Source organism: Urtica dioica, chromosome 5 (genome assembly GCF_054948205.1).
Source record: "Urtica dioica subsp. dioica isolate 48M chromosome 5, U.dioica_male_clone48M_v1_H2, whole genome shotgun sequence".
NCBI classification, from domain to species: Eukaryota; Viridiplantae; Streptophyta; class Magnoliopsida; order Rosales; family Urticaceae; genus Urtica; species Urtica dioica.
This window is the reverse complement of record NC_142760.1, coordinates 43,633,065-43,660,083: the sequence shown is the minus strand read 5'-3', so window position 1 is coordinate 43,660,083 and position 27,019 is coordinate 43,633,065. Positions and strand designations below refer to the sequence as shown.

General features: G+C 45.7%; 5 protein-coding genes and 1 pseudogene across 8 annotated transcripts; 4 read left to right on the top strand and 2 right to left on the bottom strand.

Annotated features, from left to right (window-relative positions):
• Positions 1–1,583: 1,583 nt before the first annotated feature.
• Positions 1,584–2,941, top strand: LOC149398867 (COP9 signalosome complex subunit 6a-like). Its single transcript, XM_089615979.1, has 4 exons — positions 1,584–1,964; positions 2,038–2,126; positions 2,206–2,625; positions 2,702–2,941. Exons 1-4 carry the CDS (start codon positions 1,718–1,720, stop codon positions 2,837–2,839), a joined length of 894 nt encoding a protein of 297 aa, XP_089472105.1. The 5' UTR covers positions 1,584–1,717; the 3' UTR covers positions 2,840–2,941.
• LOC149398866 (putative 4-hydroxy-4-methyl-2-oxoglutarate aldolase 3 pseudogene) lies at positions 2,920–3,723 on the bottom strand (annotated as a pseudogene). The gene is made up of 2 exons (XR_016297272.1): positions 3,622–3,723; positions 2,920–3,547 (listed from the first exon to the last, which is right to left on the bottom strand). The product of XR_016297272.1 is annotated as a putative 4-hydroxy-4-methyl-2-oxoglutarate aldolase 3 pseudogene (transcript).
• A 1,800-nt stretch (positions 3,724–5,523) lies between these two features.
• BRL1 (BRI1 like) lies at positions 5,524–9,307 on the top strand. Its single transcript, XM_089615978.1, has one exon. It carries the CDS (start codon positions 5,931–5,933, stop codon positions 9,090–9,092), a length of 3,162 nt encoding a protein of 1,053 aa, XP_089472104.1. The 5' UTR covers positions 5,524–5,930; the 3' UTR covers positions 9,093–9,307.
• Positions 9,308–11,148: 1,841 nt separating this feature from the next.
• On the top strand, positions 11,149–15,848 carry LOC149398864 (uncharacterized). Of its 3 annotated transcripts, none has more exons than XM_089615157.1 (5): positions 11,149–11,755; positions 11,872–11,897; positions 12,002–12,184; positions 12,749–13,691; positions 13,811–15,848. In XM_089615157.1, the coding sequence occupies exons 3-5, from the start codon at positions 12,072–12,074 to the stop codon at positions 15,488–15,490; spliced, it is 2,736 nt and encodes a 911-aa protein (XP_089471283.1). In that variant the 5' UTR covers positions 11,149–11,755; positions 11,872–11,897; positions 12,002–12,071; the 3' UTR covers positions 15,491–15,848. The 3 variants fall into 3 exon arrangements, with proteins under 3 accessions (XP_089471283.1, XP_089471282.1, XP_089471281.1); XM_089615156.1 differs by having other exon boundaries at positions 11,872–11,901; XM_089615155.1 differs by having other exon boundaries at positions 11,872–12,184.
• A 1,716-nt stretch (positions 15,849–17,564) lies between these two features.
• Positions 17,565–20,202, bottom strand: LOC149398863 (P-loop containing nucleoside triphosphate hydrolases superfamily protein). The gene has a single exon (XM_089614080.1). It carries the CDS (start codon positions 19,954–19,956, stop codon positions 17,575–17,577), a length of 2,382 nt encoding a protein of 793 aa, XP_089470206.1. The 5' UTR covers positions 19,957–20,202; the 3' UTR covers positions 17,565–17,574.
• A 5,250-nt stretch (positions 20,203–25,452) lies between these two features.
• Positions 25,453–26,944, top strand: LOC149398862 (WPP domain-interacting protein 1-like). The gene is made up of 3 exons (XM_089613999.1): positions 25,453–25,637; positions 25,732–26,131; positions 26,250–26,944. Exons 2-3 carry the CDS (start codon positions 25,756–25,758, stop codon positions 26,750–26,752), a joined length of 879 nt encoding a protein of 292 aa, XP_089470125.1. The 5' UTR covers positions 25,453–25,637; positions 25,732–25,755; the 3' UTR covers positions 26,753–26,944.
• Positions 26,945–27,019: the final 75 nt, after the last annotated feature.

Sequence of the window (27,019 nt, the reverse complement as noted above, 5' to 3'; positions counted from 1 at the left end):
GTTACACGTTATATATATATATATATATATATATATATATATATATATTATAATTTGTAATTTAACATGGTATTAGAACTTTGTACATTCACACAATTTGAATTTGGTCTAGTCAATGCGAAGCGTGAGGGGGATTGTTACTCAACCTGATTGAAGTAGGAAAGTCTCACGTTGGTTATGTGTGTGAATGTACATGTGTTTATATAATAGTTGGACCTCTCCATTTGATACCAACAGGTTTTAAGATGGAATTCAACAGTTTTAATTCAACTTATGCGCTTTGATTTGAGGTGGTCTCGGACCTATCGACTTTCTTCTCTGGTCAGTTTTCCTTATCTAATGTCATGAGCCCAACTCGACAATAACACATGGCATCACACTCAGACCCACTAAGAGTGTCAACCTCGTCAGTTTTGCAGATGCCGATTGGGCAAGCTGTCCAGATGATAGGCGATCCACCAGTGCCTATTGTGTGTATCTGAATGGCTGCTTGATAGCTTGGAGTTCAAGAAAACAGGGTGTAGTAGCTCGGTCAAGTACTGATGCTGAATACAGAGCGTTGGCTCATGCATCTGCATAAATTCTCTGGATCAAATCGCTGCTAAGAGAGCTGAAGATCACAATGCCACAAGCACCGTGGTGTGACAACCTTGGAGCTGCAGCAATGGCAGCCAATCCAGTATACCACGCTCGGACTAAACATGTAGAGATAGACTTGCATTTTATCAGAGACTTGGTGATCCAGAAATAGTTAGAAATTCCATATGTGCCCACCATCGACCAAACTGCTGACGTGTTGACAAAAGGCCTCTCGGTGAGCAGATTTCTTAAGTTCAAGAACAAGTTGCACGTAGAAGAATCCCCGTTTCACTTTAGAGAGGGTGTTAGAGGTAAAGCCAGCTCACCAGCCACGTCAGCATCATCATGTGGTCAATCTGTTATGAGTTAGTTAGAGAAAGGAAGTGAGAGAAACGAATGAACATAGACTGTATATATATTGTTGTACAGAGCATTTGATTAATTAATGAGAATCGAAATCAGAGAAGGTTTTCTCTCTGGAAATACCTAAATCTCATTCTCTATCTGAAATGAATAAGATAGGAGAAAAAAGAAAGAAAATAAAATAAGAAAGTGAAAAATATACAAATATTTATCTATTCAATTTTTATTAATAGATTTGTTCTTAATTGTAATTTAAGTTTATTTTGGAAAAAAAAAATCGTACCTACTTATAGTCTTCTCTATTTCCTATTAATTAAAGAATAGTAACTATATCATTTAAACATGGTTTATATTTTAATTAAAGAATAGTAACTATATCATTTAAGTTTTTATATGAATGCTTGTGATATTAAATATGCTTTTGGACTTTATATAAAAGAGAGAGATGAACGCGAGAGACGTGCGTACAAATGGGTGTGTAAAAGAGATAATATACAACTATAGTATAGATCATATGTTGTCTAAAAAAAAAAAGTATAGATCATATGAGTACTTGTTTGAATATTAAATTATGCGTCTAGTTTTGGATTAACGTGTATACAAATTAAATTGTAAAAGTTATTGAGAATACAAAATTAAAATTTGTGGGGTGTGATGGGCTGCGGGTGAGTTTGTTGGAGGCCCATAAGAAATATAAGAGCAGAGACAGACACAGAAGAGAGGAAAAGCGGAATTGGGGAAATCAAGATCAAAGATCAAAGCGAGTGAGTTGATAATGGCGTCGTCTTCTTCGTCTTCGTCGAGCGGACTGACATTCAAAGTGCATCCGCTGGTGATAGTGAACATCTCGGACCACTACACTCGCATGAAGGCTCAGTCGCAGTCGAGCACGAGGGTGTTCGGCTGCGTCATCGGAGTCCAGCGCGGCCGCACCGTCGAGATCTTCAACAGCTTCGAGCTCCTGTACGACGAAGCCGCGGGGTGTCTGGACAGGGTCTTCCTCGAGAAGAAGCAAGAGCTGTGTATGTCTCTCTTTCTCTCTTTGTCTTTGATAGCAAGAGTGTGGTGAATTTAACGAGACTAGGGTTTGGGCAGACAAGAAGGTGTTCCCTCAGTTCTACATCCTGGGATGGTACTCGACGGGGAGCGAGGCGACGGAGTCGGACATGGTGATCCACAAAGCGGTGAGTGAGATGTGAGATTGGGTGATTGATTGATTGTGGTTATCAAGAGTGGGTAGTGATTGATTGATTGATTGATCAGCTGATGGACATCAACGAGAGCCCGGTGTACGTGGTGCTGAACCCGTTGGGGCAGGGGCAGGGGCAGAAGGAGCTGCCGATGAGCATCTTCGAGAGCGAGGTGCACCTCATCGAGGGGGTCCCGCAGGCCCTGTTTGTGCAGGCGGCCTACTCCATCGAGACGGTGGAGGCGGAGCGCATCTCCGTGGACCACGTGGCCCACCTCAAGCCCTCGGACGGCACCCAGCTCACGGCCCACCTCACCGCCCTCCACTCCGCCATCAAGATGCTCCACTCCCGCATCGCCCTCCTCCACCGCCACCTGCTGTCCATACAGCACCCCCTCCAACCCCACCACCACTCCCTCCTGCGCCAGCTCTCCTCCCTCCTCCGCTCCCTCCCCGCCCTCCACTCCCCCAACTTCCACAACCACTTCCTCACCGTAAGCGCTCCAAACTGTCTCTTTGCTTGCTCTTGTGTCTACATTCACTCACTCACTCCCACACAAAACATTGCAGGAATACAACGACACGCTGCTCATCACCTACCTGGCCATCTTCACCAACTGCTCCACCGCCATGAACGACCTCGTCGACAAGTTCAACACCGCCTACGACAGGCACACCCGCCGCGGCGGCAGGACCGCTTTCTTCTGACTTGTGTACATCATCCACAACCCAAACATATATGCACTGCTAGACTAGTATTGTATCTTGCTTGTTCCTTTCACATCCAATCATCAATCAATATTTCTCTTCTCTCTTTTTTCATTATTTCAATAATCAACCATCCAAACATATATAGAGAGAAACAAAACAAAACATTATTATTCTTGAGGAGGTTTAGGGCTTGAGCTGTGAGGCGGAGACGATAATGCCGTCAGCGTCGGCGTAGAGCCAGTCGCCGTCGCGGACTAGGGTGCCGGCGATGTGGACGGGGACGTGTTTGTCTCCGATGCCGCGCTTGGCGGACTTTACGGGGTGGGGGGCGAGGGCGCGCACGCCAATGTCGCAGCCGTCGATCTCGTCCACGTCTCTGACGCAGCCGTAGACGACGACGCCGGACCACCCGGAGCGCGAGGCCAGGAGGGCCAGGTTGCCGCCGAGGAGGGCGCACCGCATGCTGCCCGCGCCGTCCACCACCAGAACCCTGCCCTCGCCAGGGCCCTCCAGCGCGGCCCGCACCAACACGTTGTCGTCAAACACCTTGAGCGTCACGACCCGCCCCGAGAAGGCCCTGCGCTGCCCGTAAGCCTTGAACACCGCTGCCAACACACGCACCTCTCCGCTGCCCAGCAGCTCTGCGTTGGCATCGCACACGTCCGCTGTTGCAACGTTTCCACTCATCTTCTTCTTTTTCTTCTTCTGCATATTATAGGATTCACTAACCAAATCCTAATTCAATCAATTAAAAGTCAAACAAACCATCTTTAATTTACCTTTTTCTGTCTTCTAATCTCCACGGTCTTCTCCCGAGCTTCCGCTACTGGATCTTCAAATGACAAATTTCCAAGAAATAGCTATAAGCGAAATGGAGGGCCATACGCCATAGACATAAAGAGTGATGTCACTAGCAAGGATAAGGCTATAATTGGTTTCTGTGCATCATTGTAACTCTCGCCAAACTTTGTTGTCTTCTTCCTCTTTTTCTTTGATTTCGCTTTTTCTTTTCCTCTCCTTAATGACGCAAGCTTACGATTTAGCAAATGCTAATGAACACGATTTTTTTTTTTTATTCGAGAAGAAAGGTCACAGACTCACAGCCCTAGATAAGCAACTCGGCCAAAACTTCCTCTCAATTTCAAGACACATTAACGCCAAACAAAAGAGTCTTTTTGGCAAGTTTATGCGTCAAAATATTACGTTGAACATAATGTCGAAACTCAACAATCAGTCACAAGATGAGTGATTGTGACTGTTTATTGTCCTAGACTTGACAATATTCACCATCACCTGGCAATCCGATTACACCAAGGTCCTAATAGAGCTGCCAATAAATAGCCTATTTCAACTCCTCGAGACGGCCATAGCTTCCGCCACCAAGAGGCAAAAGGAAATAGATTATGTTTATTAATCAGATTCGTTTTTAACTTGTATTTTCCTGTAATGTGTAGATTTAGATCTGAGAAGAAAAGTCAAACTATAATAGCCAAAAGTAATGAAGATAAATCACTAGTGACGTGAGACGTGTAGGTTGGTTTAGAAAAATGTTGAGTGATTAAGGGATAATGCTATCTCATGGGTGGGAAACATTTTTGAATTTTAGAGGTGACAAAATAATGATAAAATAATAAGACCTTATTAACCCACTTCTATTAGTAATCATTAATAAAATTGAAAAACTGACATGCATTTAGGGGCCTAATTTTTATTTCTTCTAAGTAAGTTCAATATCGCTTTATATGGCTAGGATTATTAATGAGAAATGTTATTTATTAATAGATCAACTAACCACTTTTTTAAAAAGGAAACCGTGACTTTTACTCACCTATACAAGCACGTACACATATGTTTATGAAGTTTGTACTTTCTTATATTACAAGCTGACGTTTATATAATGCTATCTATATTAATTTAGTATATATTCATTAGTTTCTATATATTTGTTGTTATGAATATCTTACATTTATAGCTTCAGATTTCACGTATCTAGTATAAATAAGTATCATTTGACATCTTTTATACACTAGTACAAGTAAAAAAATTGTCTCATTAAGTAAGCTCTTTATGATCATTTTCTCTCAAAATTTATACATTAACTAGAGGGTTGATGATCGATAGTAAAACCGAGAAAACAACCAATATAAAGTAAACATACTTATACAAAGTCAATAATAAGCAACAATGTTACGTAATAGTATAGTTTAGGAGTGAATAAAAGTGGGAAGAGTAATTTCAATTTCAACAAAGGTATTGGTTAGCAGTCACTTTAGTAGCCAGCTGGCTAGGTGGCCAATAGTCAATGGCAACGAAGAAGCTTTTCTTCAATTAATCACATAAATGATGTTTTTTCTAAAAACTAAAAATACACGTACGACATATAAAACTCAAAAGAAGCAGGTATAGTGTATGTGTGCGTGAGACTGAAATATTTATAATTAGCGTGCGTGTTTGAGTTTGCTGCTGGGGTCCTCTAAAAAGCTTTGGTTGTTTTTTTTTTCAAACTAAAAACATGATAAAATTAGGACTTACACGGTCCCTGATTTCTTTGCGAGGATTCCGGTGACAGACAAAAAAAAACGTAGCTATTATTATTATCATAATATATGAAATTGAAAATACGGTCGTGTGCATTCCGAAAGTGACAAAATATATATTTGATAATTTTTCATATTCGGTGATTACAGTCTCCTATGTCCTGCGCCCCGTGCCTGCAAATATTCAAAATAGAATGATATTATTAATTGTCGTCTTCTTCACAACTACTGCTATTAGGCTTAGGCTCTATATGCATTAATTAATTGATTATAATTTAATATAACTTTACTTTACTTTACTTTAATCTACTTTGTGTGTGTGTATGCATGGCATATTGGCATGGGATAAGAGAAAGTAACAACTCTGTTATTAAATTAATGGGAATTAGTTAGTGGTGGATTGGCAATGAAAGAAAAAAGAGGAGAGTGTTTGACCGGACTGTTGTCCTCGCTCCAGTTAGAGTAAAAGTCAGTTGCAACAACAGCGAGGAAGGGATTATGGAACGACGACTTGCTGTGCTCTGCCTCATCTTCATCTCCTTGTTCTCATCATGAGCAACCACCCAGTGGCGGCCATGGGACTCTCAATCATCATCATCGTAATCAACATCTTCTCCGCCGCCGCCGCCGCAGCCCAGCAAGACGAGGCGTCCCTGCTCGTGGCCTTTAAAGACTCCTCTGTCCGCTCCGATCCCCACGGAGTCTTGTCCGGCTGGAACGCCTCCGCCTCCCCTTGCTCCTGGGCGGGAGTGTCCTGCTCCTCCGACCGCCACGTGGTCTCCCTCGACCTCTCCGCCTCCTCCCTCGCCGGCCCTCTCCACCTGCACCACCTCGCCGCCCTCCCATCCCTCCGCCGCCTCTCCCTCCGCGACAACTCCTTCTCCGCCGCCTCGTCCTCCTCCTCCGCTTCCGCTTCCACTTCTTTGGAAGAGCTGGACCTCTCCGCCAACGCCATCTCCGGCGGCATAGCCTTCCCGCCTAGCCTGACCCACCTCAACCTGTCGCGCAACCGACTCTCGGACTGGCCGGCCCTGCCGCGCTCCCTCTCCACACTGGACCTCTCCTTCAACAACCTCTCGTCCCTCGACCCCCCCGACTGCGCCAACCTCACCGTCCTGGCCCTCTCGCGCGCCTCCACCGGCTCCGGACGCGGCTTCCCCCGCCGCATCCTCAACTGCACCCTCCTGAGCGCCCTCGACCTCTCCCACAACGCCCTGCGCGGGGCCATCCCCGCCGAGCTGGGGGTGGCCCTCCCTTCGTTGGCGCGCCTCTCCCTGGCCCACAACCGCTTCTCGGGCCCCATCCCACCGCGGCTGACCGTCCTGGCCGAGCTCGACCTCTCCAACAACGACCTCTCCGGCGCCTCCTTCGGCGCCTGCTCCTCCCTCACGCACCTCGACCTCTCCTTCAACAACATCACGGGGCCGGTGCCGGCCTCGCTCGCCAACTGCACCGCCCTCCGCACCCTCGACCTCAGCTCCAACGCCTTCACCGGCAGCCTCCCTCCCGGCCTCTGCTCCCGCGGCGAGCGGCCTCTCGAGAAGTTCTTGGCCGCCAACAACTACCTGTCCGGGGCGGTGCTGGACGAGCTGGGGACGTGCAGGAGCCTGAGCAGCATCGACCTCTCCTTCAACGACTTGAGCGGGCCCATCCCCGACGCCATCTGGAGGCTGCCGAAGCTGTCGGAGCTCCTAATGTGGGCCAACAGAATCAGCGGGGGCATCCCCGAGGGCATCTGCGGCGCCGGGGACGGGAACCTGCAGATGCTCATCCTCAACAACAACCTGCTGACGGGGACGTTGCCGGAGTCCATCGCCAACTGCACCGACATGATATGGATATCGCTGTCCGCAAACCAGCTCACGGGGGGCATCCCGCGCAGCCTCGGCCACCTCCCGAAGCTGGCCATCCTGCAGATGGGCAACAACTCGCTGTCCGGAGAAATCCCGCGGGAGCTGGGGCGGTGTCGCAGCCTGGTGTGGCTGGACCTCAACAGCAACAAGCTGACGGGGTCGGTCCCGGGCGAGCTGTCCCACCAGACGGGGCTGATCACGGCGGGCATCGTGTCGGGGAAGCACTTTGTGTTTGTGAGGAACGAGGGGGGGTCGGGTTGCCGGGGGGCGGGGGGGCTCATAGAGTTCCAGGGGATGAGGCAGGAGAGGCTGGAGGCGCTGCCCATACTCCACTCATGCTCCTCCACACGCATCTACTCCGGGATGACCGTCTACACCTTTGCCACCAACGGCACCATGATCTACCTGGACCTGTCCTACAACGCGTTGTCGGGGTCCATCCCGGCCGCCCTGGGGGCCATGACGTACCTCCAGGTCCTCAACCTGGGCCACAACGCCCTCACCGGCAACATCCCCCCCTCCTTCGGGGGCCTCAAGGCCGTGGGCGTGCTCGACGTCTCCCACAACCGCCTCAACGGCCCACTCCCGGGGGAGCTCACCACTCTGTCCTTTCTGAGCGACTTCGACGTCTCCGACAACGACTTGGAGGGGGTCATCCCCATGGGGGGCCAGCTCACGACGTTCCCCCCGGGCCGCTACGCCAACAACTCGAGGCTGTGCGGGATGCCGCTGCCCTCCTGCCGTAGTGGGGGGAAGCAGCTGCTCCACGCCGCCGAGTGGAGGGCGCGGAAGCAGGAGGAGCGGGACCGGCGCGTGGGTGTGGGGCTCATAATGGGGGCGGCCCTGTTCTCGACGTGCGTGGCCGTGATGGGGGTCACCATGTACCGCGTGAGGAAGAAGCACAAGGAGACAGAGACAGAGACAGAGGGAGAGGGAGAGGGAGAGGCAAAGGCGGCGCCGTCAAACGCGGCGTCTCTGTCGTCGCCGCTGCAGAGGCTGACGCTGGGGCAGCTGGTGGAGGCGACGAACGGGTTCAGCCTGGAGAGGCGGATCGGAGGGGGCGGGTTCGGGGAGGTGTACAAGGCGCGGCTGGGGGACGGGTCGGTGGTGGCGGTGAAGAAGCTGGGGCGCATGGCGGGGGGGCAGGGGGACAGGGAGTTCACGGCGGAGATGGAGACGATCGGGCGGGTGAAGCACCGCAACCTGGTGGCGCTGCTGGGGTACTGCAAGGTGGCGGAGGAGCGGCTGCTGGTGTACGAGTACATGCCGTGGGGGAGCCTCGACTCGGTGCTCCACGACTGGAAGACGCCGGTGCCGTGGGAGGCGCGGAAGCGCATCGCGGCGGGGTCGGCGCGCGCCCTGGCGTTCCTCCACCACTCGTGCGTCCCGCACATCATCCACCGCGACATGAAGTCCAGCAACGTGCTGCTGGACGCGGCCTTCGAGCCGCGCGTGTCCGACTTCGGGATGGCCCGCCTGGCGGCCAGCCTGGACACGCACCTGAGCGTGACGACGCTGGCGGGCACCCCCGGGTACGTGCCCCCCGAGTACTACCAGAGCTTCCGCTGCACCACCAAGGGCGACGTCTACAGCTTCGGCGTCGTCCTCCTCGAGCTGCTCTCGCGCAGGCGCCCCACCGACTCCGCCGCCTTCGGGGACGACAACAACCTGGTCGGGTGGGCCCGCCACCTCCACCGCCACCACCGCACCGCCGACATCTTCGACCCCGACCTGCTCCCCCACCCCCACCTCTCCCTCTACCTCGACATCGCCTTCCACTGCCTCGACGACCGGCCCCTCCGCAGGCCCACCATGATCCAAGTGCTCGCCAAGTTTAAGCACGCCGACTCTTGTACATAACTACATGCTTCTCTTCTTCTTCTTCTTCTTCTCACGCCTTACCTTACCAACCACTACTACTACTTTGCTGTCAATCACGGCCTCTTATACCATATATATGTCTCTGCTACACACATCATTTCTTACATATTTGCCTGGTTTATTATACAAAGCAAGATTTTGTGTTGTAGCCAAATGGCATATTGAGAAAGTGCACAACGATGAGATTCGAATCAGTCACTTCTGCGGGTGGGGTGGGGACGCAGTGTTTTGCTTTATCTACTTTTAAAGCAGACAATACATATGAGCAATTATGACATCATGGTTAAAGCTGTTAAACTATGAAACCAATATGATCAAGTAATAAGGCACAGTTATATAAAGGGGGAATGTGTTTGTTATTGATTGTAACCGAAATGCGCAGATGTTTAGTTCAGAACCAAAAATCAGTTGAATTAGGAACCCAAACAAAAATGGTCCAAATTTAGAGTTGGTTTTGGCAAATGACCTTCCGAGGTCTCAACAATGAACTCCCACAAATTCAGGTCATTATTGCACGCACACAGGCAGGTTGAAGCTTAAGGTGAGGTTTTGATGAACTCACATTTGTGAATTTTATAATGAAATGGCGTGGGAAATGGAAGCATGGGAAAGGACCCAAGCCAAGTAATTGTTTGTGTTGCTGAAACAAAAAAAAAAAAAAAAGAGAATGAGTAAGTTACTTCAAGTGCAACCAGTTCTTATACACCACTCTCTACCTTTTTTATTTTTAATTTTTATTTTATTTTATATCATCCACGAATTGTATATAAGTTTCTAAATAACAATGAGTGAATGAATGATGTGTGTGAGTGTGCAATGTTGATGTGGTCTTCAAATTCATAATCATTTTTAGTCAACGTAAGAAAACACTCTAAACTTAAAATTTAAATACCTACATATAAAAGAAAAGAAAGCAGTTACTTACGGGGCATCATACAGAAATAGAATAAAAAAGAGAAGAGGATGTCACCGGAGTAATAGCGTGTGAGTACCTCGTCTCTCAGGCGGTCCGATCCGAATCCGAATCCGAATATGAAAGACATCGACGATAACGACTCGGCGCCTCGAGCAAAGTAAGTTGTAGGGTTTGGGTAGATGAATGAATTGGGGGGAAATAGACGGAGGAGATGATATCGAAGATGAGTCCATTTACATGTCCCTCCCAGAAATACCAATGAGTAAGCCTTGATCGCACATATATGTTTACATGTTTTGTTGTGTCATCTCTGTTTTTTTACATCCTCTCGGGTTTTACTTACAACCCATCTCTCTGTGTGTTGGGTTCAACTTCAAAGTTCAAACACTCCTTCTTTGCTCTCGTGTGGTGTTACTTATTCTGTGTATTTATAATATCCAACTTTTTCAAATTGTTATTGAGGATGTGTATATATTATTACTTCACCCACTGTCAGAAGGAAGGAAGATATGTAGATGGTATTCTTCATAAATCATAGGTGAAAATGTGCAGCAGTTTATCACTCTACCTGACACTACTTTGTACAAGTTGTTGGATTGGATTGGATTGGATTGCACTGAGAAGTATTAGCTTCAAGGCCTCAACAAGAAAGGCTTTTCAAGTTGTGGTTGTGGTTGTGGTGACAAAGGCAGTGCAAGCAAACAATGATGTACGGCACATGCATGTATTTGTATTGCTTTTCAATACAAATACCCAGTTATTTATTTGTCGCCTAGTGTGATGTGCCAATTGAAACTTGAAAAAATTGAGAGAGAGAAAGAGTAAAACCGACATTTGAGGGTAAAGTCTATTGACTATTGAGGAGGTGTAGTTGATATTAAATAAAAAGAAAAATCAGAGGCATTATTTATTTTTGTAGGGTAGGTACAGGATACAATACTTTCTTCTTGTTTTCCTTTTCATCACACTTGTATTTAAATTTTCAACCCAAAACAAAATAAGAAAAACAAAAGGTGGCCCCCACAAGCACAACTACACAACACAACACAACACAACACGCTCTCTCTCTCTTTTTATCAAATGGATGACTCAACTCAGCTCAAGCTCAAGCTCAAGCTCAACTCACACGAATTCATATCATCTGTGTATCAGCGACTCAGCGTGTAAATAATATTGAGAGAGAGAGAAAATCAAAATGGTAAATAAATAAATTGAAAGTTGAAAAGGAATAGAAGTATAGGCAATTAATTAAATGAATAATACAATTATACAAGCAAGAGGGGAAGAGAGAGAGAGTTGGTTTGCTTTTTGAGTTTTTGAGGCGAGAGAAGGAGAGAGAGAGAGAGGAGAGAGAACCTGATGCCCTTTGGGTTTGATCTTTTGATGTATGAGTGGGTGGTGCTCTTTTTTCTCTACCAAAACAATCTCATTTTCTTTCGTCATTATTATTTCTCACAACTTCTGTTCAAAAAACGCATCTCTCTCTCTCTCATCCCCATCTTTCTTCTTCCTAAGCCTTCCTTCTCATCTGCTTGAAAAAAGAAAAACAAAGGATTGGTTTTGTGTTTTTTTTTTATTTTTATATTTAATGCTCTATTTCGTGATTTCGCACACGTATGATCTTCTTTCTCAATCTCTGCCGTAAACACGTTTGCCTAATATGTCTTCCATGGTTTCAAACCAAGTCTACTTATTGACTTGTTCTCCACATAAAATATCGCCTCTTGTAAGTCTGAACACCATATTCTTCTTCTTCTTGGCTTCGTATGGAGAGTCTCCTAAACATTCACATAAAATAACAATCTTTGTTGACTAGACATGTGATTGGTATTGGTGTTGCAGGCTTGTGGATCCATTCTATGCTGCTAGTACGTACGTGAACACAGTCAAAGCCAGCTGTGCCTGTATTGTATTGATTCAAGAAAAAGCAGTGAGCTTTGTTTGTGTTATGCTTATATGTATGTATGTGCAGAAGAAGCGTGAGAGCCAAAGAGGTGTGACAAGTTGACAAGCTCAGAAATTGGGAAAACACCACAACTCAGATGTTGTTTTCCGTTCATGAAAACCCAGATCCCCAATGTTCCGATATCCGCGACCATGATCATCACCTAGATCTCTCTTCTCCTTCTAATTCTTCTTCCACTTTCTCTATCAGGTAATAATCTACGCTTTGCAGATCCACATCATCACTCGTGTTTGCTTTATCTTATCTTTCTCTAATTCATCTCCTACCTCTTTCTTCTACTGTTCATCAACCCAAAATTAATTAAAACACATCATTTGCCCCTTATACAATATTACCAGCTTGTGATTTCATGTCATATGTCCTTCAGATTCTGCTCAGTCTGTCTCGTGTACTGAGGATTTTCTTTCCTCACCTAATTAGATCGTGGATTCTCTTCTACTTTGCCTAAACCTCTTGGCTGTATAACTTTAAACACTGTTCATATAAATCTTTTCTCTCCTTTTAAAAAAAAATAATAATCGGAAAATCTCATGTACGGTCCATATGCATATACATAGATGTTCTATAAATTTCCTTTCTTGAGCTGAGAGCTGGTATTATGTTGCACATGCAATTAAGGGGGCCTATATTTCTGTTGTGTTTGTTACTTTTTTCATTCTGGTTATATGATTTGCCTATATATATGATATATCTATATGTAATTCATGGAGGTCACATAAATTAACGAGTCCGTCCCTGGCGCCTCCTCCGCAGAGATTATGTGTTCAGTGCTCGGAGCAAAAAGGAGATCAAGACAAGCTGGCCTTTCTCGCTCAAAAATCTGAAGCTGTGTCTGAAGCACGGCGTGAAAGATGTGTTGCCACCATTTGAGTCTGTCGACGCAATCAGGAACCAGGTTGATCTCAGCCCACATATTGCCGCCGCTAATGACGAGGAAGCAGTGAAGCCCCAGAAAGCAGCTAGGTCTGTAGAGACTAGCAATACTGTGTTCCCTTCAGCAACGACTACGAGTGTGTCTCAGTCCGAGTGCGCTCGCCCTTCTCACAGGCAGCCGCGGGGCCCGGGCAACAAGAGCAAGTGCAAAGTGACTGTGAACTCCACCGAGGATATCGCTTCCAACTCCACCACCCAATTATCGGAAGCCATGGCGTCCAAGGTCTGCCCTGTTTGCAAGACCTTCTCGTCGTCGTCGAATACGACCCTCAACGCTCACATAGACCAGTGCCTCTCTGCCGAGTCCCCGACTCCCAAGTGGACCCTCGACTCGTCCAAGCTGGGCCCCAGGCATAGGGTCAAGCCCAGGAAGACGAGGCTGATGGTGGACATCTACGTCACCGCTTTCCCGTGCACCCTCGAAGATCTCGACCGCCGAAACGGCTCCAACTGGGCCTCCGGCGGCCCTTCCAACGTCCCGTCTCCGCCGGACACAGACAAGTGCGACGACGACGATGACGTGGACGCTGACGTGGGCGCTGTTTACATCAACTCCAACGGCATCAAAGTCAGGATATTGTCGAAGCCAGACGACACCGACGAGCCTCGTGTCTCCAAACTCGCAGACCATCTCCGACCAAGAAAGCCCTTCAAAGGAACCAAGTTCCTTTCCGCCAGAAACAACAAGCGCCGCGCATCTAAACTCAGCCACTACCTCAAGCTTGCTCAAACCAAGAAACTTCTGGCACGCTCTTCTTCTAAGGTACGCTTAGCCTTATTTCGTATATCATGCTTTTCTTCTCTCTTTCATCACCCAACTTCTTTGTTTCACTTTCTGTATATATTCATCTTGAGAGATGTTCAACGTGTTGTTGGGAACAGGTTTGTGGCGACGGAGGAAAAAGACAAACCGGCGAAGGAAGTTATGATGTGCAGAAGCCGGATAATAAGACTGGTAATTCTGAGACTTTACGGCAATGGGCTCGTTCCAAACGAAGTGGCCTTGCAAAGAAGTTGAACAACAACCCTAACTCCCTAGCGCAGCAGACCCGCCGCGATTTGACAGTTTCTTCGCCTGAGAACAACCATAGTGGACCCGAGAACATATTTTATGAAGCCCAAGAGAGGCACTTGGTCGAGAAAGATGAGACATGGAGTTCCTTAGCTGAGAGGTCTCTAACCCCAATGAAACGTCCGTTGAGGAAAGAAAGAACTCCGCGCATGCTCAAATCTGCTTCCTTTTCTACACCTGTCCTGGATCCAGTTGATACTTGTGATGATTCGCATCTGTCTACTAGCATAGAACTTAACCGGTCCAAATCCATGAGAGTATCGTCAGTCAGAAATTACGTGTCGTGTGCTGTGACTGAACCCAAGTCTGATGTGTGTCTGAGAAGAGACGAAGAGAGAGTACTCCCATGGAACCGAAGTTTTGGTGCGGAAGATATGCACCATGAAAATGAAAACCCTCCTCGCAGAAACACCGCAAGGAAAGAAGTAGTTCCATTCCATCAGCGTTCGCATAGAGATTATCGCTGTCGTGTAGATCCCATTAATGTCTCCCGGTTCTCTACTAAAGTAGCTGTTGACGAGACCCTCACAAACTCACACAAGCCCGTGGATTCTGAGATGCTAACCGGCTCGAGTGAGCCGAGTTTCATTGACGGACAAGATGAAGAGATGTTTTACGGCGTTCGGCTGGGAAACGACATGCTCATGCAAAGCGGGAACAGCATGATGGTGGAGGATCTCAACGCGTCCTTTCCCGATGTGGACCCCATCCCTATTCCGGGGCCGCCGGGATCTTTTTTGCCGAGCCCGAGGGACATGAGCTCCGAAGACTTTCAAGGGAACTCGTCTTTGACCACGAGCCGAGTTCAGTCCTCTCTGGATCAGCGCGATGGAGATTCCTCGGATTCGCCTGTTTCGGCCACGTCGACGGTCTCCAATTCAACGGCCAGCAGATACGACGATGACGTGGAGGCAGTGGCCGCGCCGCCGCCGCCGCCGCCGATGCCGTCATCTGAAGCTCGTAATTCCAGCATCAGGTCAAGCTTCTCGCGTTCCGAGGAGAGATTATTCAAGATGGGTATGGGGTTCCAAACGGAGGGCGAGCCTTGCTGTTGCCAGAGGAAGGAGCGAGGTTTCCACGATATTCGCACCGCCATGGGCTCCCAAGAGTCGCAGCTGCTGAAGCGGCGCGTGATCATGGGCTCAGCGAACTTGCTGGACAATCTCCACACTCTGCCGAACGCGGTGGAAGCGAGTGGCGAGAGAATGGTTGCTCCGACGAGAATCGAATCGATGAGCCCTTCGAATCCGGTGCTGAGGCTGATGGGCAAGAACTTGATGGTCGGGAACCGAGATCAGGACACGCCCCAGCAGCAGCCTCCATTTGCAAGGCAGCACGTGCCCGCTCCTTTCTACGGTTACGATGCCCGTCCTCCCGAGCCCGCGGTGCTGCCACCTGGCAATGGGTGGGCCCGGGTAGACCCTTCTTCTCACCAAAGCGGTCAGCCACACTCACACCTCTACAAGTGTCAAAACAACAACTTGTTATAGTGATAGTAAATACATATTACATACATATCATCATATGACTCTACTCGGTTTTTTTTTTTTTTTTCACATGAAACTTAATTCAGCTTTCATTAAGACCACCTATACATATATCCTAGTTTTGAGTCTGCAGTGTTTATATTATTGTTCGACTAAATGACCTTGTTTGACTATGCATAGTTAAAATTTTAAATATAAAAATTTAGCATGCGTGGTGAGAGAGACTGAGATGTATACAAGTTGGCCCTTCCTTTATTTTATGTGAAGTCTTACACACGAGCCCTTTATAATAACATTTAGTGCGATATCCTGTTGTCGGACTCGGATCTAGTTTTACCAAAAATAATGAGGGGTTCGCTAATATGTTGTGTCAGCTCTGCTCAACACCATTAATTTATTGTTTTACATGCATCATCTTTTTTTTAGTAAACGAGGCCGCCAGAGAGAGACATACTACGTACGTACCATATATGTATTCTATATTGAATTTAGACGTAGTTATCTACGCAGAAAAATCGAATCCCTGCAATCAAGTAAATAAGTTAACACTTTCAAAAAATTTATTGATGCAAGTGATGTATACATATATAATACGTATACATTCATTTTTATGTGTGTAAGGAACGAAATCTAGTGTTTGCTTTGGTGTGAGAGTATATACATCGCAACATCACGCATTCATTTTTATCACTAGTTTTGTAACGAAAACGCAAGATTTTATGATGATATCATTATAAATTTTGAGTATTTTTGTGACGATATCATAAAATGATGATAAAAATGACTAAAACAAAAATTTGGTTATATTTTTATGTCCTATGTTATTGATATTCATGTCCACTTTTCTATAATTATCACCAATATTCACTTAAATATATTATCAGCAGTTGAGACCTAAGCTCCGGTGACCTCCAAAACATGGCGAGAGAATGAGAAGAGAGACATATGCATGACCCTCTACGTGTACAAATTTACTAAATTCTCATTTTCTAACTGTTTCTCTAAGAATAAGAAATCACGAGAGGCCGGAGATTGTTGGGATTTACACATTGAACATAGGCCACATTGTATAACTTGGTTGAAGGTAGTGATAGATGCTGTCATTGTTAGCACATCACAAGTTTAATTGGTTATATATTTGTCCGTCTTTGTTGTTATTGATATTCCTGTCCACTTTTCTGTAACTATCACCAATATTCACACACACATATATATATATATATATATATATATATATAAATATATAAATATAACCATATGTATAAGGTCCTAGGAAGAGAGTACAACTTTAGATACAAATATATTATCAGCAGTTGAGACCTAAGGTCCGGTAATCCTCCAAAACATGGTGAGAAGAGAGACACCTGCATGCCCCTTACGGGTACAAATTTACTAAGTTCTCATTTTCCAATAGTTTTAAACATAGAATATAGGCCCTTTAACTCAACAGGTCTGAGGGCATAAAGGTCCAATTTATTGCCAAAGTAAGCATTCGAGAAAACGATTTGAAACATGCGAGATTTCGGTGTAGCGTCTTAAAATAGGTATTGCCTAAACATGGGCAGCCAAACGTTAAAAAAAAGTCCATATTCCGTCCCCCATCAGAATTCCGGCATTAAACTAAACATAATGTTCTATTTTGGACTGCGTTAAGCTTAAGTCCTATACAATTTTGACCTGAAGTCGAGCGCCGGTGATCAATTGCCGCTGGTGATGCTTGTGGCGACAATGGACATGGTTTAATGATGGGTAATTTTGTGTAACTTGGTTGAAGGTAGTGATAGATTACACATGACAATATTCAGAGAGGGAGAAGAGAAAAGTCGTTTTCTTTTTTAAGATAGTGACAAGAATGTATTTTGTTACAATTAACTTTTATAGATAATACACACATGTGCTAGTTTGTAATTTGTGATCTGCTGCTCATCATGCTCCAAAACACACTAGAGTCTATGGATGGATCTAACTCCATTTGTAATACGGTAAGTAAGTAAGCATGTTGTTTTGATCACACATAATAGATGTTTGATAACGAAACAAGGGCGAGAGTGATTGTTTGTATGATACAGTGGTAATAAAAAGAGTGATCAGAGGAAGTTGGTTCTGATGCGGACGATGGTGGCGAGAGTGTGGTGAGCGGCGAGGGTGAGAGGGTGGGCGTGGCCGAGCATGACGGTCCTGATGCTGATGCAGGTGCGGCACACCTCCTCCGCCGGGTCCAGGTAGCCGCCGCGCAGCAGCAGCTTGGCTCGCGTCTCCAGCAGCGTGGCCTTGAGCAGCGTCACGTGCTGCCACACGTACTCGTCCACGCCCCCTCCTCCGTCCCCGCCCCCGGCCCCACCGCACGAGAGGCACAGCAGGCGAGCCACCGTGGAGGAGGAGGAAGAAGACGAGTACTGGCCGATCTTGGACACAAAGGACTTCTCGAGCTCCTCGAGGGCGTCGGTGCAGACCTTGAGGAGCTCCACCGCGGAGGCGCAGCGCGAGAACGTGGCAAAGGCGGCGTTGGCCAGAGGGAGGGCCCTCGTTCGGATGTAGCGCACCATGTGGTCCCCGCCCAGCTCCACCGCGGGGGCCTCCCCTTTGTACCCGAACACGAGGAAGGCGGACGCCCACTGGTGGTCCCACGCACCCCCCATCTTCGTCACCGCCAGCACCGCCTCCTTGGCTCCCCCCTCCCCTCGTATGTACTCTGCCGCCATGCGGTGCAGCTGTATCTCCTGCCGGTGGCCGCGCCGCGCCAGCCCCAGCCTCACCAGCTCCCGCGCCCCTTCCTCCGCCTCCTCCTTCCTCCCCCACCCCCACCTCCTCCTCCTCCTCCTCCTCTGCCACATCAGCCTTGCCGGCGCCGGCGAGGGACCCAGCCACGCCCCCACCTCCGCCATCCTGGCCGCCACCGGCCCCGCCGCCTCCAGACACATGGACACCAGCTTATTCACCGCCGTCTCCTCCTCGTCCAGCCGTTGCAGGAGTTGGGAGGGAGTGAGCACCGACAGCAGCGAGCGCGCCAGCACGAGGGCCAACGGGAGGCTGCCCAGCCGGCGGTCCAGCGCCGCCAGTGAGGACGAGGACGAGGACGAGGACTCACAGTAGTCATGGCTGGAGGGAGTGAGGAGAGCGAGGGAGTGGGGGAGCGGGAGGGGCTGGAGCTGGATGGCAGCGGGGAAGGCGGGGGCCGAGGTGGTCACGATGACGCTGCTGCTGCCGCCGCCGCCGTTGTGGGGAGGCAGGAAGTCGTTGGGGTCGGCGGCGGAGTCGAGGTTGTCGACCACAATTAGGTAAGGGATGTCTCGGAAGAGCTCGCGCTTGACGCGCCTCAGGGCCTCCCTCTCCTGCTCCTCGAACCCGACTCTGCCTCGGTCCCTGTCGGAGCCGCTGCTGACGTCGACCCCAAGGCGCAGGGCCAGCTGGAGCATGTTGTGGCGCAGGTGGCGGCCCTCACCGCCCACCCACACCACGGCCGCGTACCGGTGGCGGTGCCGGTAAGCGAACTCCAGAGCCAGCTCGGTCTTGCCAACGCCGCCGGCGCCGCTGACGCACACCACCGCCCGGCCCCGGGCCTTCCCCGCAGCCGCCACCGCGTCCTCCATCTCGCGCAGCTCCTCCTCCCGGCCGCAGAACGCCGGGTTGCGCGGGAACGGCAGTTCCTCCTCCGACTCCGCCGCGTGGGGGCTGCTGCTGTCCCGGCCCAGCCTGGCGCGCAGGAGGGCGGCGACGGCGGCCACGCAGCGGCGGCAGTTGGGGGAGGCGTCGAAGGAGGAGGAGAGGAGGGGGTCGGCGGGGGGCGGGTGGAAGGCGAACAGCACGGGGACGAGGTTCTTCTTGTGCGAGAAGAAGTGGATCTCCTCCAAGGAAAGCCGGTTCGACGCCGACGCCGGGCTCACCACCACCACCCCGAAGGCGGCGGAGCAGATCACCCGGTCCGCCACGTCGTGGGAGTGCGAGTCCGAGTACGAGGATCGGTCCGCCAGGAAGCAGGCGATGCCGTGGAGCTCCAGGTGGGCCTTCAGCCACCGGCAGAAGCGGAGGAGCCCCGGCGGCGCTGACTGCCCGCAGAAGCCGATGTACACGTCGCAGCTGCGGAGCTTGGTGTTGCTTGAGGGACACGGCAGGGTGGGGAAGGAGAAGGAGATGCGCGGCGGAGGAGGCGTCGTGGAGTCGGAGAACTCGTAAGGGTCCGACGGAGGAGTGTACGACGTGCTCGGAAGCTCGTCGTTCTCCGTCGACGACGACGACGAAGAAGACGTAGAAGACTCCTCCGTCTTTGGCGTCTTGGTCTTCATGATGGTAATCAAATCCGGTGGCGGTGGCGGAACTGCTCTGGGAGAGATGTAGGGAGACTGGAGGGCGGAGACGAAGGCGGAGGAGGGCGGAGAGTTGGCGGCGGAGGAGAAGAAGAGGAGGTCGTCATCTTTGACCTTGATGCTGCTCAGCGCCACCACCGACGAGTCTCCTTCCATCATATTCATATTCTTACACTGCTAATACTAACATCCAATCATTCACATTCATGTCTTCTTCATTTACGTCTAACTCTAACCTACCTATCTTCTCTTTCATCTCATGATTCATGATCATCTATTCTCTCTCTCTCCCCTTTTTTTGAACATTTTATATCAATACCCGCTTCTCTATCTATATTCTATGCCAATGGAGTGGAACACCATTACTATATACAACACAGCAACCGATACATTTCTCTCTCTCTATATATATATATACAAAACAATTAAGTAGTCGACCAAGTTCTGTCTTTAATTAATAGACACACACCACTCACTAAACCTTTTATTTGCGCGAATATAGGATTGATTCCCTTTTTAAACTATAAATTTCAAATTTTAATCTGACAACTATTTGTAAGTGTATACATCGGGAATTGGAGCTTGGACCAGTCCACCACTTCACGCCAAATAATAATACATCCATGTCCACCTCAATATATATACTAAACTATAATTTTCTTTTTCATTAATTTTATTTACTTTGCCTCAGAAAGGTATCTTTTCTACACGAGGAGAAAAAAAATGAAAAACATATCAGTTAATTAGCTCTTTTTTTTTTTAGGAAAATTAGCTGTTTCTTTCTACACATTTTAATCTTGAAGCTGAGCTGGTCATTACTTTGTAAAATGTGAATGCGATGATATTGCATGGTTCATAATGTCTTATCATCGCATCATCATTATCAAGAGATTGTATATAATATGCATTGCATGTGTTGGCCGTGAATATTCTCAACTTTTTTACTTCCCTTTTGAGTTATCTTCTCCTTCAATATCACATATCTCTTGCCTCACTTTTCTCCAATATAAATTAAAGTTTCATCGTCTTTAAATTAACTATTTTTTTAATTATCCAACTTTACTTTACAGTTAGCTTCTACGCATATCATATGTGCGCGCGTGTCAGCTGGACAGATGATTTTGTGCATATCATGCATTATTTTTAGGCTGCATCAAATATATAGTCATATATACCGTTTCACATTATTATATAATCAACGTTTCGTAAATCTTAAATAAATAACATATTATTATATAATCAACGTTTCGTAAATCTTAAATAAATAGCATATTATTATATAATCAACGTTTCGTAAATCTTAAATAAATAACTATGTCCATATATTTACATGTATAAATTAACATAAATATCTCATATTTTTATTTCAATAAAATGACAAATCATAAATATCACGTTATTTTTATGATTATTTACATAAGATTTATGAAACGTTGGTTATATAACAATTTCAAACGTTTTAATTAACTAAATATAAAATGTTTTGTTATTTTTATTAGCCTTTTCGATCGTGTTTTATATTTATTTAATTAAAACCATTTGAAGATCATAGATTATATATATATATATATATATATATATATAATTTAATGAATAATCATGCATGGCCACTGTAAATTATTAATTTATGCACATGCACACCATGTATTGGTAAATTATTCAGGGGAAAATAAATAGAGGCGGATGTTAAACAAACTATTGGCGCCTATTTCGCTCGCTGGGCGTCTGGAATTCTTTCGTCAGCCATGAAATTCCTACGTTTGGATTCAAGAAGAGAAAGAGTTTAAAAAAAAATTAAAATTAGCAGTCAAAATAGAGCAAAAATTCATCAGATAAATAAATTTTAAATTATATATCAGTCAAATAAAAAAGAAATTAAAGATAAAATCATAAAACTGTATCGTTTCTCAAAATTAAAATGTACACCAACTTTATATATACATATAACTTTTCCTAAATAACACGTAGTGGTAATATTTTGTTTGTTGCGGGTAAGAATCTAAAATGCAATGTATTATTGTATTTGTAATTTTGTATGCCTGTGAGAAATTGTTATTTAAAAAAAAAATGGTGAAAATGGCATGTGATGGTGACGCGTTGAGTAGAGAGCTGACCATTTGTTTGTGTCATTGTGGAGCTGTAAATGCATGTGGGATGCTCAGAACCATCTGTCTCATCATCATCTCTCTCTCTCTCTCTCTCTCATCAATCTGCGATAGATCCGAGACTCACGTTTGAGACCGATTCACAATTTCACATTGAGATGCCAAATGGCCCTAACCTCATTCATATTTGATATTTCATAATCATGCTAATTTATATTACATATACGAATATATCGAATGTGTTTCTATTATTTTAAAAGCGATCCGTATAAGTGAAATCAATTCCACTTTACCTCATATAAGTAGGTGCCCATCAGCTGAGTATTATAGATAGAAAATTGTCATTGGTGGTCTCAAATTAACAAAATATCGAAACTAGACACTCTACTTCAAAAATATCTAAATATATATTTTTGTCTAAATAATAGACAAAAATACATTTCTGATAAATTAGCATTATGGTTGGCCCGAGATTAGGGTTTTAGTAAATTGAGGTGGCATTTGGATTTTCTGCTCATCGGCGAATTTCGTCTCCCACTCAGGTATTCTTAATGGGTCGATCAGATATGTTGGTGTCGTTAGAGTTTCCCGTTTGGGAGGGATCGGTAGTCATCGTGTTGTTGAATCGAGATATGATGTTGATAAATTCGATAGATTTTTTACAAATGCGTCAAACTGTTGAAGTCAGAAAATTGAAATCAAAATAGTCTTGAAGCTTTCAAACAACAGATTGATTTATTGTAATTAATGGACCTCGAATTCACATCGATGATACCCGATTCAAGAATTGATAACAAATAACATAAAGAAATAATAATAATTGTTGGGAACGAATGTGATACTTTTATTGAATTGTGCTTGTGAGTAATAGAATAGTGATTGAATTTTGTTTATTACATACGGCAACCATATACATAATATTATTTTATTTACGACATAAATATAATAACTATCTTAAAAAAAATTAATTTGCGATATTTAAGATCAATGTGCGATATTTGAGGAAAAAAAAAAGTTAAAAAGTATGCAATATCGTCTATAAAATATGTGCAATATTTAATATTTAGAGAATTTATGCAGATTTAGGTCATGTTTGGTTGCTCATCCGGAAAGTGTTTTTTAGTTTTTGTTTTTGCTTTTTGTTTTACAAAAAAGTAAAACGTGTTTGTTTTTCAATTGAAAAAAAAATTTTGAAAAATTTTCAAGTTGTATTTTAATTTTGTGAAGGATTTTCAAAAACAACTTTTAGGTGTTTTTGCTTTTTTTCACTCACGTTTCTCTCTCTCTCTCCAACTCGCCATCTCTCTCTCTCCAACTCGTCATCTCTCTCTCTCTCTCTCTTGGCGGCGGCGGTGAAGGCGCTCCTGGAGGCGGCGAAGCGGTTCACGGCGGGGCCGCCGCAGCTCCTCGGCCGGGCCGACCGACTCGACGAGGCCGCGAGGGTCGTGGACGAGATGCGGACCGCGCGCGCGCTCCGGCAAGGAGAACGCCGCCGCGAGCTCACCCAAGGCCACCGGAAATCAAGAGAGAGCGCGCCGATGAGGTCCGTTCCATAGCAAGTGAGGTGAGATATTCTCCTTCATTTCTCTTCTTTCTCGCACGCGCGCTCCAACACCGAGCTCCCCCGCGCGTTTTGGTTGAGGAGACTTGGACCGCCGCGAGCCGCCATGGCCGCCGACCGGGAAAGGAACGCCGGGAAAGAAAGAGAAACCACCGAGGAGGCCGAATCTCACAGGAATTGGGTGAGAATTTCTCAAACCCGAAATGGATTTTTGAATCTAGGGTTCATGAAGTGTTGGATTTTGGGGTTTTGCTTTGGTGATGGATTTCAGAGAAATTATTGTGTTTAATCGTTTATTAGACTCGGTTGATGATGTGTATGCTGTGGATTTGATGTTTGAATAAGGATTTCTTGGATTGAATTTTTTTGTTCGAATCTGAGAATAAACGGACGTATCCGGTCTTCTGTGTTGTGAAATGAATTATGTTGATATTTTTCTTGGATAGTAGACGTTATGAGCTTTCTAAAATGACCAAGAACGTGTAAATCCATTGAGTATTGATTTAGTTATGAATTTTTGAAGTTGTGTGTTTAAAGCTGTGAACTGTGAATTTCCTGAGCAGCGACCCGAAATTGCGGACAGTTTTTCAAATAGCTATGGTGCTTGAAATTGGTCGTAAAATAGGTCGTTAGAAAGCTACGGATGTTAGTTCCGTTATGGTTTTGGAATCGTTGGTTTTCGTTTTGTGTAGCTAAAGTTATGATACGTTTTCCAGCTGGTACTCGGGTTTGATTCTCGTTATGGCTGATTTGACGAGTATAAACTCGTGTTGGTTTGAACGGGATTTATGAACCGATATTGTTATGTGATGATATGAATTTGAAGTTGGGCTGTGGAGTCGATATTTTTATCGATGACGAATCGAAGATTAACGAGACATTTCGGGCTTTTAATCGCGGCCGAAAATTTTGTGACCAGGAGAACGTCGAGTGGATACGGCGTTTCGACTTTGGCTCGGAGGCTCGCGAGTGTCCGTTAGGATTTTATGAATTTTTGTTGTTGTGATGTGTTATCACGGGTTTTAAATAATTTTGTATACGAATCGTTTTGAGTTAACGTTTGGTATCTCGGTTACTCGAGCGTCGCGATAAGAAATTTGACTATGTTTTCCTTGAGATTCGGAGAAGAAAAGAAACGATCTTTATCATAGTTTCTCGTTCGAGTTTACACTTTCTCGTATCGTTTGAAGTTTTGTCTGAGAACTTGGATTCCTTACAGTGAATATGTCTTTGGGTCCTACGATTATTAAATCTAAACAATAATGTCATATTCATATTTATGATGACAAAAAAAATTTTGTATTCAATCTAAACAATAATGTCATATTTATATTTTGTGTAGTTAAACTTATGTTTAAAAAAAAATTTTGAGTTAAGAAATTGTTTCCATGTACCAAACAGTTTTCACTTTTCATTTTTCAAAAAAAAAAAAGTGAAAAGTGTACCAAACAGTTTTTCCAGTTTTTTCAATTTCTCAAAAACAAAAATGAAAACTGTACCAAACAGCTTTTTGAAAACAACTACAAAACAGTTTTTCAATACAACTACAAAAATTAGAAAACAGAAAACAAAAACAGTTTGAGTTAACTACCAAACACTACCTTAAAGTTTGTTTATATGTATACTTGGATTAGTAAAAAATATATATATATTTGAATGATAGTTATGCTATTGTTGACTTTGACCGCACGATGGACCCCATTTCATTTAACATTTCATGTTATTTTTCCTTCCCATATATTCATAGCATACTGAATTCATTTTGGTCAACAATATGATTTGAAGAGTGGGGTATTTCTAAATATTAAAAACTTTCCAAATAATAATAAGTAATGGTAATTTTCCTAAAACAAAAATAATAAAAATAATAATAATAATAATAATAATAATAATAATAATAATAAAGTAATGGTAAGTGGGTTATAATTTTGTTAACTTAAGGCCCATGAAAGTGATACACGACCCGAACCTAAACCCAAACACCAAACCATTACAGAAAGGAAACTTTATCCTTCTGTCCGCTGAACTTATTGATTAATCAATAAAAGTTAAAAATAGTAATAATAAAAATGTAAGTGCGTAGAAATATGTTGGTCTATATAATTCCCAATCCAACGACTGTTTAGGGTTTCCATTTCTTCCGATTCGATTCGATTCGATTCGATTCAATTCAATTACAGGTATGTACGAAAGATCTCTACACCCCATCCATCCCCGTTTGAATCTGTTTGTGTCATATGTTGATGAAATCCAATTCGATTCGATTCAATTCAGATCGATTGATGTATGATCTGCTGAATGGATGGCAATAACAGCACCACCACCAAAGGCTACGGCTTGAAGAAGTGGCGTCGCATCCCCAGAGACGCCGTCAGGGAAGCTCCGTCTTCCTCCACCGATTCCGTCAAAGCAGTGGTGCTGAAGAGGCTCCTCTCCGGTCCCGTCGTCGCCGCCGCCGCCGAATCCGAGAGCAGCAGCAAATCCTCCACCGCCGCCAGCGCTCCTCCCAAGCCGACCGTTAAAAAGGTGGCTCACGGCAAGAAGCCCCGCGGAGATCGCCGGAAACCGAATTCCGTCGAATCCAATGGCGACGCCAACGGTCACGATCAGCTCTCTGATCCCCTCCGCCACTCCCTCCTCTCCCTCCAATCTCTCCACGAAGCTCTCGCTAAAGGTTTGACCAATTCGCTTCATTTCAATCCAACTCTCTCTCTCTCTCTCTCTCTCTCTCTCTCTCTCTCTCTCTCTCTCTCTCTCTTTTATAATCAATCCAAATCAACTCTGTTGTGCAGAAGTGGACAAGTTCGGGGCGATGGGAACGGAGCCGGTGCTGCGCGTGGAGCAAGTGAAGGAGGAAGAGAGTTTCTTGCGGGGCAAGGTAGCGAGCCTGCAAAGCAATGTGGCGACCTTGGAGGCCAAGCTGGCGGAGACGGACCTGGACGGCTTGTTCACGGCCAGGATCGCGGCGGAGATCGAGCTGCTGGCGATATCGAGCGCCGCGGAGGGCCTGAAGGGGAAGCGAGAGACCATCTTCAAGGAGCTGGAGTGCGCCGCGGAGGAGCAAGCCCAGACGCTGACGAGGCTGGGTGGGACCGTCGACAGAGTCGCCAAGCTGGAGGAAGAAGCGCACGAGCTCGGAGACGAGATGGTCGAGACGGAACAGGTGATTGTGAGTCGCACCAGAGTAGATAAGCTTAGCTTCTGTTTCTTCATTCAGTTGATACTCTTTCTCTTTGTCCTTTGGAATTTGGTCTCATCGCCTTCTTCCACTTCCGGTACAGTTGTGCCCACTTAAGAGTCTTTATTTGATTTGATTTTGCTCCTTCTTCTTCTTCTTCTTGGTATAGGTGTACTTAATAATCTCGTCTCTTTTGGGTCATGCAAATTTTGTATTTATTTTTTGTTGTTGAATTGGAAAGAGTGTTTTGATGTCACTCTTAGCTTTGTCAAATAGCAGATATGAAGCTAAATTGTTCGTTGTTCTCTCCATCTCTTGGGATACATCACAGAAATTGATGGTACAACTGTAAAAGAATAACGACTAAAAATAGGATGTGTGTCG

Coding starts and splice junctions, on each gene's coding strand:
- LOC149398867 (XM_089615979.1), top strand. CDS start 1,718: ATGGCGTCGTCTTCTTCGTCTTCGTCGAGCGGACTGACATTCAAAGTG. Junction 1,965..2,037: donor CGAGAAGAAGCAAGAGCTGT/GTATGTCTCTCT, acceptor GGGTTTGGGCAG/ACAAGAAGGTGTTCCCTCAG. Junction 2,127..2,205: donor ACATGGTGATCCACAAAGCG/GTGAGTGAGATG, acceptor TTGATTGATCAG/CTGATGGACATCAACGAGAG.
- BRL1 (XM_089615978.1), top strand. CDS start 5,931: ATGAGCAACCACCCAGTGGCGGCCATGGGACTCTCAATCATCATCATC.
- LOC149398864 (XM_089615157.1), top strand. CDS start 12,072: ATGTTGTTTTCCGTTCATGAAAACCCAGATCCCCAATGTTCCGATATC. Junction 12,185..12,748: donor TCTTCCACTTTCTCTATCAG/GTAATAATCTAC, acceptor CCTCCTCCGCAG/AGATTATGTGTTCAGTGCTC. Junction 13,692..13,810: donor TGGCACGCTCTTCTTCTAAG/GTACGCTTAGCC, acceptor TGTTGGGAACAG/GTTTGTGGCGACGGAGGAAA.
- LOC149398863 (XM_089614080.1), bottom strand. CDS start 19,956: ATGAATATGATGGAAGGAGACTCGTCGGTGGTGGCGCTGAGCAGCATC.
- LOC149398862 (XM_089613999.1), top strand. CDS start 25,756: ATGGATGGCAATAACAGCACCACCACCAAAGGCTACGGCTTGAAGAAG. Junction 26,132..26,249: donor CCACGAAGCTCTCGCTAAAG/GTTTGACCAATT, acceptor TCTGTTGTGCAG/AAGTGGACAAGTTCGGGGCG.